Source organism: Muscardinus avellanarius (genome assembly GCF_963383645.1).
Source record: "Muscardinus avellanarius genome assembly, chromosome: 16".
In the NCBI taxonomy this organism is placed as follows: domain Eukaryota; kingdom Metazoa; phylum Chordata; class Mammalia; order Rodentia; family Gliridae; genus Muscardinus; species Muscardinus avellanarius.
This window is the reverse complement of record NC_137802.1, coordinates 50247910-50273400: the sequence shown is the minus strand read 5'-3', so window position 1 is coordinate 50273400 and position 25491 is coordinate 50247910. Positions and strand designations below refer to the sequence as shown.

Sequence of the window (25491 nt, the reverse complement as noted above, 5' to 3'; positions counted from 1 at the left end):
GGGGGCTGTGACAGGAGGATCGCGGTTTGCATCCAGCCTCAGCTACTTAGTGAGGCCCTCTGCAACTCAGTGAGACCCTGTTTCAAAATAAAGAATAAAAAATAGGGCTGGTGGTGTAGCTTAGAGGTCGAATGCCCCTGGGTTCCATCTCCAGTACCACCACCCCCCCAAAAAAAGACAACCCAGATGTCTGAGCCTTTTCTTCCAAGACCTTCATCCCGCATGGACAGTGCCGAAGTCAGGCACAGGACTACAGTAGTGTCTACCATGGAGCACGGCGAGTCCAAAGAAAGGATCACCGGGGACATCACACAGAGCCATTTGAGCTGGGTCGAAAAAAGGCGAACGAGTCTAAAGCTGGAAGCGGGGAGAGGGACCCGAATGCACTGGGGACAGACAGCCTGGGGCCTCGGCTCAGCCCCACGAGCGCTCGGAAAACGGCCAAAATAAACACGTAACCGCGTGGCCTTCGGCTCGGGCCTTCGCGGCTCGGGAGGCTGCCAGCCGCCGGAGCCTCGTGCGAGCCAGACCCCGGAGCCCGGCCAGCCGGGGCCAGCCGTCCGGGCCGCCACCCGCCTCCTGCCGTGACGAATCGGCGGCCCAAACCGCAGGATAGGTTTTTTTTTTTTTTTAAGAAACTGTGGAGCCTAAAAAAATATATATATAACCCATGACTCCAGCAGGCATCACCGCGTCCCCGCCGGAAGGGTTTTTTTATTTAATGTTATTTATTTATTTTTTTGGCCGGGCGCATACCCAGCGGCGTGTGGAAAGTGCGAGCGCGGACGCTCCGGCGCGGGGCGGGGCGAGCGCGGGACAAAGGGAAGCGGAGCCCGGGCTGCGGGCGCGTTCTCGGCCCGCGGGTGAGTGTTTCCGAGGGGGCCCGACCCGGCCCGGAGGGGGGCGGCCGCGGCGTCCCGTCTGCCCGGATCCCCGGGCGGGGCTCCGGGGCCCGGGCCCGGCGGCGCGGCGTCTGCGGAGTCGGCGGCGAGGCCGAGTCGGGCCCCTCCGCCCGCGCGCAGGGCGGCCGCCGGCCGGGGGCATCTTCCACGACGCGCTCGCAGGCCCGCGGAGGGAGCCCCGGGCCGGGCTCGCCGGGGCCCGCGGCCCCCACGCAGGCGGCGGCCCTTCCGGGGGCGCGGCGAGGCTCGGGCGAGTGCGCGGCGGGGGCGCGGGGCCGTGCGCCGGGGGTTCGCAGCCCGGCCCCGGCGCTTCCTGGCCGCAGGGCTCTGGACAAGTTACTTAAACTCTTGAGTCTCTCCTTGTTTCATCTGTAAAATGGGGATAGCCGTAGATCTCGTTGTGGCTGGTGCGCAAGATCGTGTAATAAGCCTATTCCGTATAAGGTAATTATTCAACACCTATTTATCGAGTTTCCTCTGTTTCATGCCAGGCACCAGGTGAGAGCGAAATGTAGGCAAATGTCGGACAGGCCCACGCTTCGAGTTTAGGTTCTAGCCAAGTCCAGCAATCCTTTTGAAAGTATGAATCAATGACGTGTCATGGACAGGGAGGGAGCTTGGGGCCGTTTTGGTCAGGGATCCCCACAGCAAGGTCTAATGGATGTTGACAGCTCCCTTAATGTGAGCAAGAAGAGCTCCACAGGAGTCGAAGGTTTCTGCCTGTTCTCTAAGGAAAGAGGGAGAGACCCAGATTGGACCATTGAGAAATAAACTGTTTACATACCTGGACACTCTCTTCCTGGTGTTCCGAGGAGTTTCCTTAAAATGCCAGATGGAAGCAGAAAATCGTGTTCGTTTCACGTAATGTTGGATGAAAGTGCTCTTAGAAGTTTATTTGCCTTTTTTTTTTTTTTTCTAAAAATGAATTTCTGTCTCTTTACACTTTACCATGTGTGATGTTTATGGGTTTAAGAAACAAGCTCACGTGTGTCTGTTCATGTTGTGAGCTGGTGATACCAGGACAAATTTTGCTAAGAATCGAGCCAGGTGTTTGGGAATACAGTAATAAATTAGATGGTCTTTGTCCCCTAGCAACACATAATCTAGCCATATTGACAGGTTAAAATAAAGTTTTAAGAAACAGTGTCATAGATCTTTGTTCTAGGTAGAAATGCAGATGAGGGAGCGTTAATTCTGCTGAGGTAATTTGTCAAGAAAGTGCCGCTGAGGAGATAAATTTTGAAGTGGCCTGTGACGGAGGAATAAGAGTTCTCCAGGTAGACTCTCAAAATTTATTCCCAGCACTTTTGAAGCTGTTTACCAATGCGCAGTTCCATATTATACCAAAGTTACCTTTTATGCCGCCTGCAGGAATAAAGCGCTGCTCTATTTTCATAGAACTTGTTATCCCAAAAGCAAGGGAGAGTTGCTGATCAGGGAGCTGTCAATACTGGTAGGCCTTGTTGTGGTCACCCTGATAATACATCACATTCTATTGTCATTATTTTTTTTATCAGTCTGAGTAAACGTTTACATGACATCAGCAAAATGTTTTCCATACAAGACGTGGCGTAGTATCATAAGCAAAAACCTAAAAATACATTTCTAATATTACTCCAAATATCCCCAGCAATTTCTCTTAGTCTTAATTCTGATCAACCAAATTCCTACAAGAACTAGTTAAACTTTGCAAAAGGCTTGATTACTAGCAGCTAACCGTGAAGTAATTTTACTCAGAAATACCAATTAAACCCTATTCTTTAGGAAAACATTCTCTTATGCTTACCGAGTTTTGATTCTCTTTTTTTTTCCTTTTTTTTCCTTTTTTTATTTTAGTGTCTCAGATTCATTCTTAAGGAACTGAGAACTTAATCTTCCAAAATGTCAAGTAAGTTTCAATTTTTATATTTATCAATCTATGTTAATAAGAGACTAATGCCCTAGCAAATGGGAATTCCAAAATACTCTCATTTTTTTTCTTCAAAACAGGACCATTGGTAGTTTTGTTGCATAGTATTATATCTCAGTTGTTTACAAGAAGTTATTTATTTTCTTTCAAACAGAAAGACCATCTTATGCCCCACCTCCCACCCCAGCTCCTGCAACAGTAAGTTTTAATTTTCTTGTTAATGTAATAGCCAAGTCTGGCCTTGATACAAAAACCCAGATGTCTTCCAGTGACAGTCACTCAATCATCACAGCCACAAAATGAAAAATTAAGCTAAAAAAACAGCACTTCCTACTAAATAAAATAACTTTGCATCTTACCTTGAACCAACCCCAACAATAAAAAAAAATACTGTGAAATTCCAACCTCCTCTGCTCTGTTTGTTTTTTTTTAAATGGGAAATAAATGACAAGTTTAACACTTCTTGTTAATCTTCACTATTAAGAGTCTTTAGGTTGATATTGAGTGAATGCTCACTCTGACTTTTTTTAAACCTAACCTTCAGCTGGTTATATTTTTTTCTCCTTTCTTGCCTATATATAAAATTTCCACATTAAATCAAACAATAAAACTTCTAAGCCTATAACTACACTTACTGTAAGTCTTTATTTTCAAGCTGTTCAAGTGAGGGTTTCATTATCTGTGGGTCAGATCTTGCTGCTGAATTTTATTCCACTCAGTAAATTATATTTTATTGATTTGATTTTGAAAAAAAAGTTTGAACTGCTTTTTCTCACCCAGCAAGCTCTGACTCAGCTTGATCAGCATGTAAAATAATTGTCCAACCCACAAAACAGATATAGCAGTAACTGTTCAGGCCATGCCAAAATGGCTTCCTCTTTGGCTTCTTGGGGGGCTTTTTTGTTATTATTTTGTTTTTTTAAAAGAAACACTGTTAACATGACCATATCCTGCAAAATCAGTTCTTTAATAGTTGTTAGCTCTTCCTTCAATACCCCCTACCACCTAAATTTCAAGCTAGGCTACTTTTTACTTCTAATTAGGTCCTTATATAATTTTGTTTTCTTCATTAGATAACCAGCCTTATTTTTTTTTAACTCTCAGATGTATGTTTTAGTTACATTTATCAACAATTTGTTTTTATTTAGTGAGATGCTTTTAAAAAGGAATTTTATCATATGTTCTCAGTTTAATTAATTTAATACACATCTTAAAGTTAATTCCCGTAGATCTTAAAGTCCTGTGTTTGGTTTATTTTCTTTCTTAAATCAAAGAACATTTCTTACTACCATCTCCATGTAACTCTACTAATGGCCGTACAGGTGGAATTGAACAGTGGAGATTCAGACCTCAAAGAGCTAACCGTGTACTTCAACTTTGGAAATGGTATAATCACAGTGTTTTAGTTTCAATTTTTTTACTTCCCTTATTTTTCTCACATTATTGCCTCGTAATGTTAAACAGTGATTCTCGTTGTATATGCAACCTTTGAAGGTGTCATTTTGATGTAAAGACTGCCTCAGCCAGTGTGTATTATTTTGAGAACAAACAAACTTGATATTTTTGAGATTAAAATGTTTCAAAAACTGAGTATCCCCTTCTGATTTCTCATATGTAGAAAGGAATTTTTTTTTGCCTTTCTTCAGTCATATTTCTGTATCATTATAATTTCACATTAACACAATATTATAGAAATCTAGGAATTAGAACATCTAACAGAATGGATACTAAATGAATTATTCTCCTTCCTTATTTTTTTTTTCCATTACTTCTACCACTACCACCACCACCATTACCACCACCACCTCCACCATCACTCAAACGTACCACCCCAAGTAATATACACTACTTTTGTGCCTTTGATACTTCATCTGTGTTTTGCCTACTTACGTATGCTTAATTTGCGTCTTCTTTAACTATATAGACTAGAAATTGGTCAGTTTTTTTCCTTAAACTATCAAATGTACTCTCTGCTTGAATGTCTTTTGTATACTAAGGATATGTACAGTGGCATGTTTTAGAAAATTGTGTTTATTTTGTAACAGCTGAAGTATAGTTGGGATGTATTAAGTGTATTTTACATTCTACAATTCAGGACTAATACTGTTAATTGCATGTAAAAATGAAATTTCTGTCACTTGTTTTGATTAAGTTTCATTAGGTAAAAATACCCAACTTTTAGTCTCTTTTTGCTACATTCTTTTTATGCATTATGCCTTGACTTTCATGAACATTGGATGTCATTGTATTTACCACAAGGCCACTGTTATATAGGAACCCATTTATGCTAATATCAATACATAATTCACAAAAAACAAGAATTCTGTTGCTGCAGTGGGCAGTTGTGTTTTGAAAAGGCAAGAGCTTTCAGAAAACTAGATAGAGTTCAAGTCTACCAATTAAACAAGTAGTTCCCATAAGACTAAATACAGAGATTGTCCATGATTGACCAATGGAAGATGAATCAACGAAGAGATGGAAGAGAAAGCCTATAAAAGAGTGACTGGGTTTAAAAAGATTAGATAATGCCCCAGAATGAAATCCATGCATTTCTTACAAGTCTTTGTTTTGAAATCATGTATGTGATATCCATTGAATCCAACATATGTTCCTTGCCATTGACGACTCCTGGCTTCCTGATTTGAGTCTCTTTCATTTCTCACATTATATAAAATTATTTAAAACTGTCTATGAAAAGCAGATCCATTTCTTGTTTTTATTTGTTTTTAATAGATGAATACATTGGTGGCATCCACATAACTGTCGAATAAATTGTGTTTTGTTTTGCATGTAGTGTTTTCAGATTTCTGGCTTATCACACATCAAGCCTTCCTATGTCAGACATCATGTATCACTAAGTTTTTATATCATACTGTTGATCATAAAGTAATTCTGAGTGTTTGAAACACTTCAGCATGTTGCCTACCTCAAAAAGCAAGCCACACATTCACAGCTCACAAACACCCCCAGCCCCTGCTAAAATAAAGAAAATCAACAACACTTGCAAACTGGTTTCTCAGTGAAAGAAAAATTTAACTTCCTCAATGACAGAAAAAGAACAATTACAACACATCACTGCTTGTTTAAGTTCAGGTTGCTTTTGCATGCCATATGCAGATCATTTTCATTCTGTGTTTTCCTCGTTTGAGCTCATTTCTCATTCGTGTTTTTGTCTCATTTGTTCCCATCAGCAAATGCCCAGCACACCGGGGTTTGTGGGATACAATCCATACAGTCATCTCGCCTACAACAACTACAGGCTGGGAGGGAACCCCGGCACCAACAGCCGGGTCACGGTAGGAGAATCAACTGTTACAGCCTCCGGCACGCCACTGGGACTGGCCAGAAACGCCTCCAGAGTTAGGTCCTTTCACCCTGAGCACAGCCGTGTAAAAATTAACCTGGCTTTTCAGCTACTTTCAACATTATTTAAACGATCTCATGCAGGGGGAAAAAGTGAGAGCTGGATATATATGTGGAAGAAAAATCCATTCTGTTTGGTGGTCAGTAGGGATAAAGCCTGGGGCACTTAACACTTACACTATGTGTAGACAAGCTGAAAATTTCTTTTGGTTAAAATACTTTGAAGATGAAAAGTACCTTCCATATTTCTAAGGTAATTGGCATTTAGTCTCAACTCTGATTCTGAGAAGGGCCGGGGCTTCAGGACTGGGAAGCTTGTGGCTACCCTGTCGCTCTCAATTGCTATATATGATTATTTGTCTTTTGGATTTAATAGCTGACCTTCTGAGACTCATCTCTTCAGTTAAAAAGAAAGACTTGAATATCTTTTCAAAGAATTGCAAAATAAAAGTTGAATAAAATTAATTGGAAGTGACAGATTAGATATGTACAACTAGAAGTACATTGGAAATCATGTCAATGATACATTTTCCAAAACATAAGCTATTTCATTTTAAGTGATTAACCTAAGTAATCAAAGTCAAATGATATACCTCAAAGTTATTTTTAGGATTATCTTAAACGCCATTCAAAGAAGTGTGGGTAGTAAATCAAAATAAATCCAAAAGTCAAATGCCAGCCGGGCGTGGTGGCACACACTTGTAATCCCAGCATTTGAGAGGCTTGAGACAGGAGGATCCCAGGTTCACAGCCAGCCTCAGCTACTTAGTGAGGCCCCTTCACAACTTAATGAGACCCTGTTTCAAAATAAAGAATAAAAAATAGGGCTGGGGGTCTAGCTCAGAGGTGGAATGCCCTTGGGTTTAGTCCCTAGTACCATACTAAAAAAAAATACCTTATATACACTGGAATGTGGTGTTGATGAGACTATATACAACCCAAAATGGCTGTAAACTTTTTAATACCTGGTTTTCATTTGTTGTATTCATAAATACTAAATAAGTGCCTTCAATAAATGTAACCAGGAAACCCTCTCACCCTGTAGTCAAGCTACAACCAAGAGCTTATAAATATCAAACTAGCTGTCTATCCTGGTAAGCACATTGCTTAGCTTGATAGGTTTTGTTTGTCTAAATTTTTCATTGTTTCTGCATAATTTGTACTTCATAAGCATACCAAGTTTTATGTGCCATGCATATTTCATGGTATCTGAAAAGAATTCTGACAGTGTGTATATGTATGCATTTTGCAATGCATATAATTTTTATGTGCATCAGTACATGTTTTTCTCTGGCCTAAATGTCTTTTCACAAGTGTGATGATTGGCAAGATTATCAAATGATAAAGAATATTTGTATTTAAACAATGAGCAGAATCAATTTTGGGTCATTCATGCAGAAATTTATTTACGGACAGTAAATAATAGAATGATTGTGCTTAAAAATAGCTCTATACAGTCAGCTCTTGATTATCTATGTTAACATAGAAATTATATTAAAATCATTTGTTTTTTGGTTTGTGTGTGTAAACATTTTGTTCTCAACTTGGATGTAGCTGTTGGGATTCTCTTTTGATAAAGCTAGATCATTCAGTGGAGACTTAGACTAGGAGAAGAAAAGTATGCTCACTGTCTCTGGGCCTGGGTTGGTCATCTGTTTCTCCCTTTCCTTCCTTGCAAATGTTTAAAACAACTCAGCATTTGGAGTGGGCACCAACTTCACAGTAGGCTAGCATAGGAGAGCTATGGTGCTGGGGGGAATTTTGATGTTTTGGTTCTTTGTGGTGGTTTGTGTTCTTGTCTTAACACCAGATCAAAGGGTTATCAAACTGCTATCTGAAAAGCCTAAAACTGTGGGTGTTATACATTGCCTTTCTTATATCTAATTTAAGCTGTGTTAATGCTCAGTAGCTGTGATTTTTGGCCATTATAAAAATGTTTTAATTTTAAGATGACCCCAGATGAGCATTACATGCAGGAAGGAAGAAGGTGCTCCTGTTTGGTCTGTTGTCTGTGCATTGCCTTAGTCAGTGATCTGGAGGTGGAGGCTCTAAGGAGCTTCCTGTAGGACACATAGCACTGGATCCACTCGGGACTCCAGGCACTTAGTTTTCAGTGAACACTTTAATATAGCAAGTTGTCAGCTTCGGAGTGCCCAGGACAGCCTTGAGCTGCAGTTCACGCCTAGTCAGTTCTTCATTCAGATGAGGATTCACATTCTAAGTACGGCGTGCAGATTGAGACTAATGTTTAAAATGGCTCATTTCTTTTCTCTGTAGGCTAGATATCCTATACTAGAAGAAAACTCGTAAATAAACCTTACTAACTGACCACTCCAAAAGCATACCCACTGGGCCGTGCAGTAAGAGCCAACTGTAGATTTTCCTACCTCAGAGGGTAATCGCAGAGCAGGGTTGTTCTGTTTGACACTCATCCAGAAAGAGTTAAAGTGTGTTCAGTGCCAACTATTTGTTTTTAAGAGTAAAGCAATGTTGAAGACTTTGAATTAGAAAGATGTCTGTCTGAGATACTAAATAAATTGGGGGTGGGTAATGATGTAATTCTTTGGGATTCCAATAACCAGCTGGAATTTAACTTTGTTATGTTGCATCTGTAAATTGACTGGTCAGTGTAATGAAAATATGACCTAAATATATCAATCATTTGTGTACCTTTCTTTGGAACAAAGGGAAGAAATAAGCAAATCCATTAATATGATTCTTTAAAAAAAAAAAATGCCAAAGAGCAAATGCTACTAAACTTTGTTTTAATTTATACTTACAGCTTGGAAGCATAAACATTGTAAAAATCTCTACTTCTTTCATGTTTTAAAAAGATTAACAGTGACCTACCACCTTCAATTAGGGTGACAATTCCAATTTTATTTGTAACCTGCTCTGTAGAATTCTGAAGGTTTGTGTGGGATAAAAGTTGAAAATGTTTTCTAACAACTTCATGGGTGAAGCAGATTTGGTGTATCTCTTCCTCTGACTCCATGACACAAAGTTAGCCTCATAGGCTTTCCTTTCCTTAAAAGACGCCTGTAAACCTTGATGCAGACCTCCCCTTACTGGCTTCTCATGGCACCGCTGTCGATCTTCCCCAGACCTGTCTGTCCTCCTGGGCACCAGCATGGGGTGTGTAAGAATGCTGGGAGGAGGAGAGAGGGGACACTGCTTCAGAGGTGATACGTTTTCCTAAACCTTCATAGGTAAAGCGTAGTTATTTAAAAGCATTAAGGGAAGGAAGGGAGGCCCCAGTATAAGAAATGGAAGTATTTCTTGATGGCGGTGCAAAAGGGCCAAACATGCCAACCCCTGAGCCCTTGAATGAAAAATGAGATTGTGATTGGGGTCTGAACCCAGAATGAAGAAATACAACCTGGGGTTTTACCACAGCAGCAACAGAAGGGTAAGAGAACAAAATGTCACTTTGAGTTTCTTAGAAGGATTTGACAATCCATATCTCTTTGTCATTTGAGTAAAGCCAATACTTCTTCCCCTAGACCTAGCAGGGAGAGTTATTATCATTTGGCCATGATTTTTGTTGTTGTTGTTCTGATTCCTTAATCAAATGCTGGTTAAGAGAAGACTTAGAAGCTAAGAATGAGCTGAGCCTGGTGGCACAGGCCTGTGAGGCTGAAACTGGAGGCTCGCGGGTTCACAGCCAACCAAAGCAACTAGCAAGGCCCTCAACAACTTAGTGAGACCCTGTTTCAAAATGAAAAATGAAGCTAAGCACAGTTTCGCACACCTGTAATCTCAGAACTTGGAAGGCTGAGATAGGATTGCAGGTTCAAGGACAGCCTCAGCAAGTAGTAAGACACTCATCAACCTAGCAAGAACCTGTTTCAAAATTAAAAATGGGGCTGGGAGTACAGCTCAGAGGTAGAATGCCCCTCAGTTCAATCCCCAGTACCACAAATAAAGAAAAACAAAATAAAATAGGGCTGGGGGGCCTAGCCTAGATACAGAAAGTCCCTGAGTTCAATCTCCGGTACCACAAAAAAAGTTGGGAAACAGGTGTGTTTTGGGGGTTATCTCCCAGAGGCCATGTGATATTTCCTATGTAGGCCTCAGCCCATAGAAGGAATATTCCTCAACTATCTCTCATTCCTTTTATTGTTTTTTTTCTCATCTGCTTTCTTTACCTTTTTAAAAAATATCTTTCAATGTCTCTTTCTCTCTTCTTCCATTTCCCCTTTCCTTTCTGTATCCCATCTTTCCTTTTCCTCTTATGTCTTAGCACATCAAAAATTCTAATGGAATGGGCTTATTACTATAAGACCTCAAAAATGATAGCCCCCAGTGTCTGTCAGTACTCTGTTCTTGGAATTCTTGTTTGCTCCTACATTAGGACCGAGGACAAAGAAAGATATAACTTTAGCTCACACTTCTTGATCCTCCTTATAAGAAAACCACAACAGACAGAATAGAGCTGGAGGAGATCAGTTCGTGCTTTCTTTTTTTGCTTTTGAACCTGTGTGGTAGTTTCTGTGTTGTGTTTATGTGACACAGTACCAATGAATACAAGGTCACTTGTAGACAGTGTGAGTGGTAAGTGATAAGCTTTTAGGTTCTGCTGCAGACAATCAAGTGTTGACTGTATGCATAGTGGCAATTGAGGAAAATAAAAGGGTGCCAGGTCCTAAACGTGAGATGTTTGATATATAACCATATATTTTCAATGTATGGATTAGCATTACATAATGTTTTATTTGTTTTTACAGCCAAGTGTCAAAGCAGTGGCAATAAACTGCCAAGTTAAACATTCCAGTTTTTTGCTTAAGGTCACTTTCTTTTGATGTGAACATTTCTGAATTTGCAGTGATAGCTATTTTCTGTGGAGAAATGTAAGACTCTTGTATCCATGGACGAGTAGAAGAAAGCACATTAGAATTTTTTTTAAGGGTCTCTCTTTTCAGGTGGCTGGTGAACTCCTTGCAGTTAAATAATGAATGTATTTAACTTTTTTGTAGGCTTCCTCTGGTATTACGATTCCAAAACCCCCAAAGCCACCAGATAAGCCGCTGATGCCCTACATGAGGTACAGCAGAAAGGTAGGCGCCAGGAACTGGGAGGGAGTGAGGGCCGCCACCTTGCGTCTCAGCCTACACACAGCTTCAGCCCGGCCTCGCCCACGTTTCTCTGCATATTCAGGGAAGCGTAAAAATTGTAGCTTTTAAAGAAATGTGTTCTGATTTCCTAACTAAAATCCAACAAGAGGAATGTGATTAAATATGCTTTAAGATTGAATGTTCTATAGCTATGAAAGTAATGTCTTTTGGAGAATATTAAATGACATGAGAAAAAATACCAAGTGAAAAAAGGAACATAAGACTATATATATTAACTTCTTATTTTTGTAAGTATAGTAACAATTACATATTAGTTTGGCGGGGGAAATGCCTGGAAAACAATGGTTACCTTAAGCAATAAGCTTATGGTAATTTTTATTTTCTACATATTTTCTCAAATTTACCAGTTTTTTTGGTGGGCTTATAATTTACTTAGAAATATAGCCAATATTTACATTAAAAATGACATTTTAAGCCAGGCATGGTGGTGCATGCTTGTAATCCCAACATTCAGGGGGCTGAGACCTAAGGATCGCAGTTTCATGGACAGCCTCAGCTACTTAGGCCCTCTGCAACCTAGACTCTGTTTCAAAATAAAGAGTAAAAAAAAAAAATAGAGCAGGGGATGTAGCTCAGAGGTCAAATGCCCCTGGGTTCCATCCCCAAACCTGCCAAAAAGAAGACATTTTAGCCACAATTTAGAATTTTTTAAGTTTTTGGTCATAGTCACTATATATGTTTATGGCAGTATATCACGTATTGTAATTTGCATCATATTATGCCAACCACTTTTCTAAGTTTATGTAAATTTTTAGAGACATAGACTAGCTTATCTTAAGTACGTACAGTGGTTGGAGATGTTCTAAGCCTGACTAATTGACGCATTTAGGAGTAAAGTGACATGATGTCTGAGGTCTGCCTAAAAATCATCCAGGAGAGCCAGGCACGGTGGCGTGTGCCTGTGCCCGCCTACTCAGAAAGCCGAAGCTGGAGGATTGCTTGAGCCTCAGAGTCTAAGGCCGGCCTGGGCAGCATAGCAAGACCCCCACCTCATAAATGAATTATCAGTCAGTTTAGAAATCCATAGGGTAAAGATGATATGGGATTAGCTAGCTGTTTATTGGTTGAAGCAGGCTAATGAGTTTATAGGAATCTGATGCTGTCCTCTGCTTTTGTTGATTTTTAGAAATTCCCTTATAAATTTATAAGTATCCTTAAATGTCTATATATTCAGGCATTCATATTGAAATTCTGTTTCCTTTTTAAGGTCTGGGACCAAGTAAAGGCTTCCAACCCTGACCTAAAGTTGTGGGAGATTGGCAAGATTATTGGTGGCATGTGGCGAGATCTCACTGATGAAGAAAAACAAGAATATTTAAACGAATACGAAGCAGAAAAGGTAGGAACTTTAGTGGGAAGGATATGCCGTAAAGCACGTCGGCCATGGCCCATTTATGAAAGAAACACAAGGAAGCAGCACTGAGGCCCTCAGCCTGGCCACTTTCTCTAGACTGCAGAGTCCAAAAGCCGACCCTGACGCTCTGTGGTGGCTCATGATAGACAGAGGAGGTAGCACGGTTACACACTAGCCTGCAAATGTGATCACAAACCAGAAACCTCTATGTTTCAGATAGAGTACAATGAATCCATGAAGGCCTATCATAATTCCCCCGCGTACCTGGCTTACATCAATGCAAAAAGTCGTGCAGAAGCTGCATTAGAGGAAGAAAGTCGACAGAGACAGTCTCGCATGGAGAAGGGAGAACCCTACATGAGCATTCAGCCTGCTGAAGATCCAGATGGTAAGAAAAAGAGTGGAATTTTGGTTATGATTTCTCTGAGTTCAAATGCAAGCTGGGGATATAGCTCAGTGGTAGAACATTTGCCTAGGATTCACGAGGACCCTGGATTCAGTCCCAAGTCCTCCAACACATACATACATACATACATACATACATACATACATACATACGTGAAGTATACGTTTTTATTTCTTAAATAGAAAAGCATAATTTAAATTCCATTTCAATATCTTGATTATTCTTAATAAAATTTAATGCAGATTTCCTACAAGAAAAAGAAATAATCTTTTCAGAACAGAAAATAGCAAAAGAAAAAAACTTGCTGTTTTTGTTTTTGTTTTTTGTTTTTTTTTTTTGGTGGAACTGGGGTTCTTGGAAGCCTTTCTACCTTCGGGCTACACTCCCAGACCTATTTTTATAATTTTATTTGGAAACAGGGTTTCTTAAGCCAGCGAGATTGGCTACGAACCTGCGCTATCCTCCTGTATCTGCCTCCCAAGCACGGGGATTACAAGTATGCGCCACCACGCCCAGCCATTTTTTTTTTATTTATTTTTTTTTTTTTTTTGGTATTGGGGATGGATCCCAGGGGCATTCGACCTTCAAGCTACACCCCCAGCCCTTTTTATTTTTTTTTTTTAATTCTTTATTTTGAAACAGGATCTCACTAAGTTTCAGAGGGCCTCACTAAGTAGCTCTGGCTGGCCGAGAACTGGATCATCTTGTCTCAGCCTCCCAAATGCTGGGATTACAAGCGTGCGCCACCACACCTGGCAACTTGCGTTTATTGTTTGTCAGAATCTTTGTACTAACACAGGCACACACTTATAATCCCAGAACTTGGGCTGAGACAGGAGGATTGCAGGTTTGAGGCCAGCCTTGGCAACTTAGTGAGACTCTTTTTCAAGATGAAAAATTAGCCGGGCGTGGTGGCGCACGCTTGTAATCCCCACGCTTGGGAGGTGGAGACAGGAGGATTGCGCAGGTTCAAAGCCAGCCATGCTGGCTTAAGAGACCCTGTTTCCAATTTTTTTTTAAAAGTATAAAATAGGTCTGGGAGTATAGCCTGGAGGTAGAAGGGCTTCCAGGAACCTCAGTACCACCAAAAAAAAAAGAAGAAGAAGAAAAATGAAAAGGGCTAAAGGCTCAGAGATGATGGCCCTCTCCCTTTCTCCCCCACACCCAGATTTATCCCTCATGCCTTGAAATAAAAAGACATGCTCAGAGCCCCTGCTTGAGTTTGAGGTATTCGAGTCACAATTGGGATTTTGCTTCCTTAAGTGCCTTCTTGTTAAACCCAATATTCTTATTGATTGACTAGGTTTTCTGAATTAAATGCTCTCAAGCGAGAAAGTTAATGAGTGGGTAGAAGCATTATGAAATCTTTCTAGTTAATTCTACAACAATTTATAAATACTGCTCATAAGCCCACTCAAGAGGACACACCATACATGCAAATGGCAGAACTTTCTAATTGGGATTCCATGTGTAGTGTACAGGTTGCTCTCCTGGTCCTCTGCAGCCAGGCAGGGTCTAAAGCTGCAAGGACCCTCAGACAGCCACCTTCAGTTAGGAGCACCTACAGCCATATATCCAGCATGCTATGCAGATATTAAGTTTTCCTCTTATGGACTGCTGTGATGTGGGAAAGGTTCTAAGCCACACCAAGAAAACAACTTACAATCTCATAATAGCAGTAACAGGAAGTTGGTAAGAACTTTAAAGAAGATACCAACTAGGTAGGAAACAGTAATATTACCTTAAAGATATGACTAAATTACACTCAAAAGGGGAGAAAAACAAGCCAGGCGCAGTGGTGCCTACCTGTAACCCCAGTACTTGGGAGGCTGAGACGGGAGGGTTGCAAAGGAGAGCCTCAGCTACTTAGTGAGACCCTATTTAAAATAAAAAGGGCTGGGGTGTAGCTCAGAGGTAGAGTGCCTCTGGGCTCAACTTCCATTACCCCTTCCCCAAAAATAATCATCTCAGTGCTGAGGAGGCTAAGACTGGAGGATCACAGGTTTGAGGACAGTTTCAACAAGGAGTGAGACTTTCATTACCCTAAGGAGACCCTGTTTAAAAATAAAAATAAAAATGGAGCTGAGGGTGCAGCTTGGAGGTTGAATGCCCCTGGGCTCAATCTCCAGTACCACCAAAAAAAAAAAAAGAAAGAAAGAAAAGAAGTGAGATTGTAAAAGAATGGACTGCAATATTGACAGGTGTTCTTAAAAACAGACAATAGAAGGTAAGAGTATAGAGAGCAGAACATGGAGCAGAAATAATACTGTTAAGCAGAATCAGCAGCACTAAAGATATGTACACGGAAAACGAGCTAACAACAAAGAAGTCGTAAGTAGAAAATAAAGGTTTTCTTAAATGAAAGCTGGCACCGTGAAGTTGAGAAGAACTAAAAGATTCGAAACAGTCTCTAGTTTCTGCCTGTTGTGTTTTAAGAGAGGCTTTTTAATCCGCTAGTAGTAAAGAGCATAATTAAGATGTCAGTGTAAGAATGACTTTAGACTTTGAACTTCATCCCTCAGGAGAACTTGGGAAGTCGAGCGTACCTAAAACCAGGCAGGCGTTGGTGGCACACACCTGTAATCACAGCACTTGGGAGGCTGAGACAGGAGAATTGCAGGTTCAAGGACAGCCTCACCAACTTAGCGAGACTCTCATCAACGTAATGAGATCCTGTTTAAAAACAAAAAATAAAAAGAGATGGGGTATATTGGGATTAGGATTTTGTTTCCAAAGAAAAATTAAAAGGGAATAGCTCAGAGGTAGATTGCCCCTGGGTTCAATCCCCAGTACCAAAAATGAAAAAAAAATAAAGCCAAGAGACCTATGGCACCTTTGGTGAGACACTTAAGATGATTAAATGGTTGAGAGACAAATTTTGTTTTTTGTTTTTGTTGTTTTGTTTTTTGTTTGTTTTGCTGTACTAGGGATGGAACCCAGGGGCATTCTACCTCCTAGCTACACCCCCAGCCCTATTTTTTATTCTTTATTTTGAAACAGGGTCTCACTGAGTTGCAAAGGGCCTCACTAAGTAGCTGAGGCTGGCCACAAACCGCAATCCTCCTGTCTCAGCCTCCCGAATGCTGGGATTACAAGCGTGCGCCACCACACCTGGTTAAACTTTGTTTTAATGTGTTTTTTAAGTGATATAATTAATTTAAAAGAAAATACTTAGTAAATAATAGTATAGGTTGTCCTCAACTGTATGAGAAAAACTTTCATGGTGGTAGAGCAAAGGCTGAGATTTAGAAAACGCTGTTGTGTGTGGCATGGCGGGTATACTTGTAATCCCAGTACTTGGAAGGCTGAAACAAGAGGGTCACAGGTTCAAGGCTAGCCTCAGCTACCTAGGCCCTCCACAACTTAGTGAGACCCTGTTGTGTAGCTCCAAAATAGAATTCCCCTGGGTTCAATCCCTACTACCACAAAAAAAAAAGAAGAAGAAGAAAGAAAACACTGTTGTACAGATCACAGATTCAAGGACAGCCTCAGAAACTTAGTGAGACCCTGTTTCAAAATAAAAAAACAGTAAGCCGGGCTTGGTGGTGCACACTCATAATCCCCGCGCTTGGGAGGCTGAGACAGGATTACACAGGTTCAAAGCCAGCCTCAGCTACTTCATGAGGCTCTCAGCAACTTAGTGAGACCCTATTTCCAAATAAAATATAAAATAGGTCTGGGAGTGTGCCCCGGATGTTGAAAGTCCCAGGGCTCCACCCCCAGTACCACCAAAAAAAATAAAATTAAAATTAAATAAAATAAAAATAAAAAAAACAGAGCTGGGGATGTAGCACAGAGGTGGAATGCCCCTGGGTTTGATCCACAGAACCAAAAAATAGGAATGAAGGAGAAGAAAACAATATTGTATAATTATTAAAAATAAGACTAGCCGGGTGTGGTGGCGCACGCTTGTAATCCCCGCGCTTGGGAGGCAGAGACAGGAGGATCGCGCAGGTTCGAAGCCAGCCGCGGGCACTGGCTTAGGAGACCCTGTTTCCAAGTAAAAATAAGTCTGGGAGTGTAGCCCGGAAGTAGAAGGGCTTCCAGGAACCCAAGTACCACCAAAAAAAAAATAAAATAAATAAGACTATAAGCCAGACCCATATTGTATGTGTCTGAACTTGATATACGTGGACAACAGATATGTATAAAGCTTTTTCAGTCCTTTATTGTTGCTGTTTGTGTTTGTGTGGTACTGAGGGTTGAGCCCGGAGGCCCTCTTCCACGAAGCTGTAGTACCAAACCCTTTTTTTGAGACAAGGTCTCACTAAGCTGCCAGACTGCACTCTTAACTTTTGATCCTCCTGTCTCAGTGTCTGTAGTAGCTGAGAGTATAGGCATGGGCCACCACACCCAGCCTTCATTTTTTTTTAATTAAAAAAAAAAACTAAAAAAAAACGTAGATGTTGTCTGGGAAACCACTAGAGAGGATTTTTCTCTTTAATGACAAGTCAGTTTTACAAAATGGGCATTTTCATTAATTTTAAAGAGCTACAAAAATACTGCACATAGCTCATGTGTTATCCTCCCATCGTTAAATGCCTTAAATTAATCAAGAGTGAAACATTGAACAGAATTTAGTTACTGCCATCAGTTGCAGCCTTCCTGTTGGTTTCAAAGCCTAAAGAGATATGGTTCTGTTTCATCTGTGTTTGATCCAAACCCTTCTGTGACATCCTCTATGATTTTTGCCAAATGTCTGCCTAGTGCTCCTATCAGGCTGGTCAGGCCCACTTGCTGGGCCAGTGAGGGCCACAGTTCCTTGGTAATTCAAGGTTAACATTGTAGTACTCTCTTCTTGATGGCTACTGGGGACTTAACTTCCAAAATGTCGTCTTCATTCCAGATTACGATGATGGCTTTTCAATGAAGCATACAGCCACCGCCCGCTTCCAGAGAAACCACCGCCTCATCAGTGAAATCCTTAGTGAGAGCGTGGTGCCAGATGTCCGGTCCGTTGTCACAACAGCTAGAATGCAGGTCCTTAAGAGACAGGTCCAGTCCTTAATGGTTCATCAGGTAAGCAACATTGATTATAATAAGATGAGCCTATGCTACAAATCCCTGGCAACACAATTCTTACACTATGCATAAATATACCTGTGAAATATTTCACTCTGACCTATTCTGATTTGGGAACAAGGTTTAAGGGAATGGACTGCTCCCAGAGATTTTATAATATTGTTCTTAAAAACTGTAACAAACGGGAGGCAGAGACAGGAGGACCATGGCCAGCCTCAACTACTTAGTGAGGTCCTTCGCAACTCAGTGAGACCCTGTTTCAAAATAAAGAATAAAAAAATAGGGCTGGAGTGTAACTCAGGTTCCATCCCCAATTCTGCCCCCCAAAAAAGAAAACTATAACAAAGAGACGAGCGTGGTGGTGCACCCTTATAATCCTAGTACTTATGAGGCTGAGACAGGAAGATCGCAGGTTTGCAACCAGCCTCGGCAACTTGGTGAAGCCCTCCACAACTTAGTGAGGCCTTGTTTCAAAATTAAGACTAAATAAATAAATAATAGGGTTGGGGTTGTAGCTCGAAGGTAGAATGCCCGTGGGTTCAATCCCTAGTACAGCAAGGGGAAAAAACTGTAACTGAGGTGGTGCACACCTGTAATCCCAGCTACTCAGGAAATGCTTGAGGTAGGCGATTGCAAGTAGACCACCCTGGAGAACTTAGTGATATCCTCCTTAAAACTAAAAGAGGGCTGGGAGCCGGGCGCCACGGCACACACTTGTAATCCCAGCATTCAGGAGGCTGACCGAGGATTGTGGTTTGCAGACAGCCTCAGCTACTTAGCATGGCCCTTCGTAACTCAGTGAGACCCTGTTTCAAAATTTAAAGAACTAAAAAATAGAGCTGGGGGTGTAGCTCAGTGGTACAATGACCCTGGGTTCCATCCCCAGTACCGCAAAAAAAAAAAAAATGAGGGCTGGGGGTGGAGCTCAGTGGTAGAGTACCCCCAGATTCAATCCTCAGCATCAAAAATAACAGTAATAAAACAAAACCATAACAAAACCTTGTAATGGAGCTAGGTATGCTCTCAGTACTTAGGAAGTTGATACAGAAGGATCACAGGTTCAAGGCTAGCCTCAGCAACTTAGTGAGACCGTGTTCCAAAATAATAAAAGACTGAGGTATAGCTCAGAGGTTTAATGCCCCTAGGTTCAGTTCCCAATACTGGAAAAAAAATCTTGTAATTAAAAGTAGTATTTGCTGCTGGGCTTGGTGATGTATGCTTGTAATCCCAGCATTTGGGAGGCTGAGATAGGAGGATCGCAGTTTGTGGCCAGCCTCAACTACTTAGCAAGGCCCTTTGCAACTCAGTGAGACCCTGTTTCAAAATTTAAAGGACTAAAAAATAGGGCTGGGGGCCGGGCGTGGTGGCGCACGCATGTAATCCCACGCTTGGGAGGCGAAGACAGGAGGATTGCGCTGGCCAGCCTCGCTGGCTTAAGAGACCCTGTTTCCAAATGAAAAGGTTAAAATATAGGTCTGGGAGTGTAGCCCGTGGAAGTAGAAGGGCTTCCAGGAACCCCAGTGCCACCAAAAAAAAAAAAAAAAAATAGGGCTGGGAATGTAGCTCGGAGGTAGAATGCCCCTGAGTTCCATTGCCAGTACCACAAAAAAAAAAAAGTAATATTTGCTAAGAAATAATGTACACTTAAGAACTTTGAGACAACCTGTCTACCTTTATTGCTTTATTAAACACTTTTTTTCCAGAGAAATTGCTCAGGTTTGAAAAAGTATTTTTTAACATTTACTTTATTAACAATGGTAATCCCTCTAATGCTTCATTTTGTACTTTTAAAACCTTAGCAAGACTTCTAATAAATTATTAAGATTATAAATGCAAAATGTTAGCTGGGCGTGGTGGTGCGCACTTGTAATCCCAATACTTAGGAGGCTGATCCAGGAAGATCACAGATTTGAGGCCAGCCTCAGCTACTTAGTGAGGCCTTCCTCAATTTAGTGAGACCCTGTTTCAAAATAAAATATAGGGCTGGAGGTGTAGCTCGTAGGTAGAATGCCCCTGGGTTCAATCCCTAGTACCAAAAAAAAAGAAAAAGAAAACAATGCAAAATGTTGTTTGTCACACTACTTGAAAGTATGAACCAGCTGGGCATGGTGTCACATACTTGTAATCCCAGTACTTGGGAGGCGGAGACAGGAGGATTGCAGGTTAGTGGCCAGCCTCACCTACTTAGTGAGACCTTGTTTCAAAATGAAGAATAAAAAATAGAGCTGGGGGTGTAGCTTGAAGATAGAATGCCCCTAGGTTCAATCGCCAGTACCGCAAAGGAAGGAAAAAAGTATGAACCATCAAAAAGTAGACATATTTTCTGTTTGATATTTGCTTCAGAGAAAATAATTAAGTGATTATTTAAAACCTGATTGTATGTCTTACAGCGAAAGCTGGAAGCTGAACTTCTTCAAATCGAGGAGCGGCACCAGGAAAAGAAGAGGAAATTCCTGGAAAGCACAGATTCTTTTAACAATGAACTCAAAAGGGTATTCATTGGATGTGTTAACTATACTTTTAACCCTGTTCCTGTTGCTTTTTTTTTCCTATGTTCTTTTTTTCCCAGTGTTTTTATTGAGTCTTTTTAACTTGGAAAGAGGGTAATCATCACTGTGTAGCCTATAATATCCTTGCTTTGTAAAATTATTTAAATTTGGCCAGACGTGGTGGCGCGTGCTTGTAATCCCCGTGCTTGGGAGACAGAGACAGGAGGATCACGCAGGTTCGAAGCCAGCCGCGCTGGCTTAAGAGACCCTGTTTCCAAATTTAAAAAGTATAAAATAGGTCTGGGAGTGTAGCCCGGAGAAGGGTTTCCAGGAACCCCAGTACCACCAAAAAAAAAAAAATATATATATATATATATATATATTTAAATTTATTCAAACTTTTAATACAGTTTGTATTTTATATTAAAAACAAGTAAATCTAGTGTTTGATGGCCTGAAATACAAATTGGAATCCTTGTGAATAATCTAGTATCTCAGTATCGCCTCACCAGGCACCTCATAATATTTGATGTTACATGGCTGTTGGTGAGCTTCCTTGTCATGTGTCAGGGAAGACTAAGAACCGTGTTTTTTTCTTCCCATATAGTATATGTTTTATAGGCAGTAAAGCCCACTTTTCAAACAGTTTATCTAGTTTAATGATTTTAAGAAAAGAACACTACTAAAGGGTTTTCTTTTTTTTTTTTTTTTTTTATTAGTTGTGTGGTCTGAAGGTAGAAGTGGATATGGAGAAAATTGCAGCTGAAATTGCACAAGCAGAAGAACAGGCCCGCAAAAGGCAGGAGGAAAGGGAGAGGGAGGCTGCAGAGCAAGCCGAGCGCAGCCAGAGCAGCAGCGCCCCGGAGGAGGAGCAGTCGGCGAACAAAGCCGAGGAAAAGAAGGACGACGAGAACGTTCCAACAGAGTCAGGTAACCCCCGCGGCGTGGAGGGAATTGTCAGGCCTGGAGCAGCAGCCTCTGCTTTTTGCTTTTCAGAGATCCCTCTCTTGCCCCTTGAGTTACTCTCTGTGGCCCAATTCTTTCCAAATCTGAATCTCTCTTGAAACATTGGTATCATTATGGAAACAGCAGTGGCACATTGCTGCCAGCCTTGCTGTCCAAGACCTTGGTTACACACCAGATGGTACATGCTGTTTTTTGGCTTGAGATTGTGAAGTTGATCAGCCCAGTGGTTAAAGACACTGGCTCTGAAGTCAAAGAGATTGGGGTCTGATACTAGTACCTCGACTTTAGATCAGTTCTTTAACCTCGGCTTCCTCTTTGAAAGCATTCTAGTATTGCCTCTGAGTGCATTCTGTTACTCAATTTGACGTGGTGTGCACACTCAGTATTTTAACCTTTATTGCTAATATTATATACACAAGATATGATCATTGTTCTTGAGATTGATTGCCTTTAGCTGGGCATGGTGGCACAACACAATCCCAGTTGAAAAGTTTAGACAGGAAGATTGCAAGCTCAGTGCCAGCCTCAGCAAATTAGCAAGACTATGTTTCAAAATAAAAAATTTTGGGAAAAGGCTAGTGGTATAGCTCAGAGGTAACCCTGGGTTCAATCTCCAGTTCCAATAAAAAAAGATTGATTGTCTTTGGTTTCTAGGACAGTGTCTGGCAGAGTAAAACCTATCTTTTTTGTAAATAAAGTTTTACTGGAACACAGCCACACCCATTTGCTTACATATTGTGTGTGGTTGATTTAAAGCTAGAGATATAAATGAATGGTTACAACAAAGGTGCCTGATCCACAAAGTCTAAAATAAGTACGATCTAGGCCTCTACAGAAAAAATATGCTGACCTCTTCCTAAAAAAGTACACTTCTAGATGAGTCAATTTTCCTGTATAAAAGCATCTCTCATGGTAAAAAAAAAAAAATGACACGTAAAACTTACATAGAGTACTGATTAGATTGACCATTATTTGACATTTCTAGACCACCTTACCTCTGATACTTTTTTCTTTTTTTTTTTTAAGGAACTATGAATAAAACCCAGGGGCATTCTACCTCTGAGCTACACTTCCAGCCCCACTTTTTATTCTTTTATTTGAAACAGGGTCTCACTAAGTTACAGAGGGTCTCACAAGTAGCTGAAGCTGGCTGTGACCTGGGATCCTCCTGTCTCAGCCTCCCAAGTACTGGGATTACAAGTGTGCGCCACCATGCCCGGCTTTAATTTTAATGATAATATTTATTCAAATATATCCTATTATTACAACATGTAATCAACTATTAAAGTTACTTTTTCACATTCTTTTCATGGTAAGTCTTTGAAATTCGGTATGTATTTTATTCCTACAGCACATCTCAACTTAAAAGCTAAATTTTTATGAAAATTATTTGTATTTCACTTTTATAAACATACAGCTGAAAAGTAGTTTTTCACATCTTAAGTTGTTCCAGATGCCAGGCGTGGTGGCGCACACTTGTAATCCCAGTACTTGGGAGGCTGAGACAGGAGAATCTGGGTTTGCGGCAGCCTTAGCTACATAGTGGGGTCCTCTGCAACTTAGTGAGACCTTGTTTCAAAATAAAGAATAAAAAATAGGGCTGAGGGAATAGCTCAGATATTTCACCCCTGAGTTTCATCCCCAGTACTGTAACAAAAGAAAAAGAGTTGTTCCAGATGTGCTTAAACGCTCCTCAGTCACATGGGCTATGGCGGGCACTTAATAGCCTGTGGCCAGTGGCTGCCATGTTGGACAGCACAGCTCTGTGTCATGTCTTGGGACTGACGGTGACAAATGTGTGCTTACAGAAGAGACACACCTTGAAGAAACGACAGAGAGCCAACAGAACGGTGAAGAGGGCACGTCCACTCCTGAGGACAAGGAGAGTGGGCAGGAGGGCGTGGACAGCATGGCGGAGGAGGGCACCAGCGACAGTAACACTGGCTCAGAGAGCAACAGCGCCACAGTGGAGGAGCCACCGGCAGACCCCACGCCTGAGGACGAGAAGAAGGAATAATCGTTGCCTTGTTTTATGTGTCCTAAATAACTTTTTTAAATGAAAACAATGTTTTTGGTTTTAATGGTGTTATGTGGTCTGTGTATCAGTGTTTTCTTGTCTACTTCACACCACCAAAGGCTTTTGGACCATGAGCGTCATGGGCCCAGTGGCAATCGGTTGCCTTGCACAGCGTTGTGCAGATGGCTCTCTTCTTTGGATCTTGTCGCTAGCCGTCAACTGCTGAAAGCCTCAGAATTTAGATAAATTGAGAAGACACCCACCTCTTTTAGAGAGTTCTCCTTTGATGCTGCAGAATCTCCTCTTACAAATGCCTTCCTCCAGCTCACTTGGGTGCTTACCAAAGCCATAGCTTTAAACCTTCCCAGTCTCCGTCCACAGCTTCTTGCAAGCCCCCTCCCTGTGTACTGTGCAGAGAGTACCTTCTAAGAACACAGTCCTGTGCGTATGTATTTGTTCACTTGCCCTTTTTCTTTTTAATCAGTGTCAGGTCTCTAGTTGTGTCAAGGGGTGGAGTGTAGCCTGCAAATAACTACAGTTGGGTCATGCTGATCCAGAAATAGTCTCCAGGGGTAGCGTAGTTACTAGCTTATGAAATAGTCGTTAAAGTGAACACAGCACATTCACATTATACTGCCTTTTGTTCTAATTAGTATTGGGTATGTTCTAGTAAACTCATCTTTACTGTACAGAAGGAAAAAAGAAAAAAACTTTTTTATCAAGTTTCCCAAAGACAATAGATCGCAAAGCCTAAGGAATGGAATGTTCTTGTATGGACTAGATGGCTTCAGAACGATCCACCCCTTCCAGAAGAAAAACAGCTGGCAGTTAAGTTCATCCACTTGAATTGTGTTACAACAATTCAAACATCCGAAACCTCAAGGCTCAGGTCCTCGTAGGCCAGAGCCTGCCTTTTTTGATAGACTATTAGTAAAGTCTTGGAGACTAGAAGAAAGATAATTTGTGACATGTATGCTTCCTAAAAATTAGAATAGATTTTTACTGAATAGTGGTATATCTGATGGTATATGTTTCTTAAAGGTCCAAATGTAATAAAAAAAATGAAACAAATGGTCTCAGTGTTTTTAATGCACTAAATGTTTGTATGCAAGACAAGCGTACAATTTTTTGTCCCCATAGTACAGTGACAGTCTGGAATGGCGCGTCACAGTCATGAATTTGCATCCTCGGGGGCCTTGTCTCACCACCCATTTCTGAGTGCTGTAGTATTAGGTTGACTTGTGTGAGACACTTGGTGAGAATGTTGTTTACATGAAAGTCACGTGGAGGTCGGTCTGCCTCCAGAAGTAAAGTTGGAGTGTTTCTACATTTAACATGGAAGAGATATGAAGAAACCTATGACATAAATATTCGAAAAAAAGGCTCAATAGTAAATGTAAGCTGTTTGGGGGGAGAGAGCTCTAAACCAGCATGCACTAGTTTACAGTGAATTCACTTGCTCTTGAGTGGACAGTACCATTAGTGACTGGCTCCACACTGTTCAGTTTCCTGAGAGGAGAGGAAACCTGATATTGGGTGCACACTTCCTTTGACATTTGTTTTTCTAAATAATATGTAGAACTTTACCCCCAGTTCCTTGTGAGTTAAAGTACTAATTTACCAAAACATCTATTTCTTGGTGTTCAGCATTGCAGGACTAAGAGTGCAAACTATCCCAGAAAGATTGGACAGCCTCTCTGATACATTCCGTGGTAGTCCAGGTAGGGCAGAGATTTTGTTAATAAGAATGGAAAGTTTGCCAGAGTGAGATGTCAGGTGGTTCACTATAATAACCAAAGGCTCAGGGTAGAAGTGCTGCTTTTGCTGAGCCTCCAGAGGCAGGTGACAGAAGCCACGTCCATCTAAACCAGGCCTGCCCTTACAATACACCACCAGAAAATGGCTGAGAATTGAGATGAGATTTAACA

General features: G+C 41.2%; 1 protein-coding gene across 1 annotated transcript; it reads left to right on the top strand.

The window, feature by feature from the left end:
* Positions 1–698: 698 nt before the first annotated feature.
* SMARCE1 (SWI/SNF related BAF chromatin remodeling complex subunit E1) lies at positions 699–23563 on the top strand (the record flags this gene model as incomplete). The annotated part of the gene is made up of 10 exons (XM_080713783.1): positions 699–863; positions 2966–3009; positions 6003–6107; positions 11151–11231; positions 12517–12648; positions 12880–13051; positions 17916–18088; positions 20482–20583; positions 21300–21510; positions 23355–23563. The coding sequence occupies exons 1-10, from the start codon at positions 722–724 to the stop codon at positions 23561–23563; spliced, it is 1371 nt and encodes a 456-aa protein (XP_080569909.1). The 5' UTR covers positions 699–721.
* Between the last annotated feature and the right edge of the window lie 1928 nt (positions 23564–25491).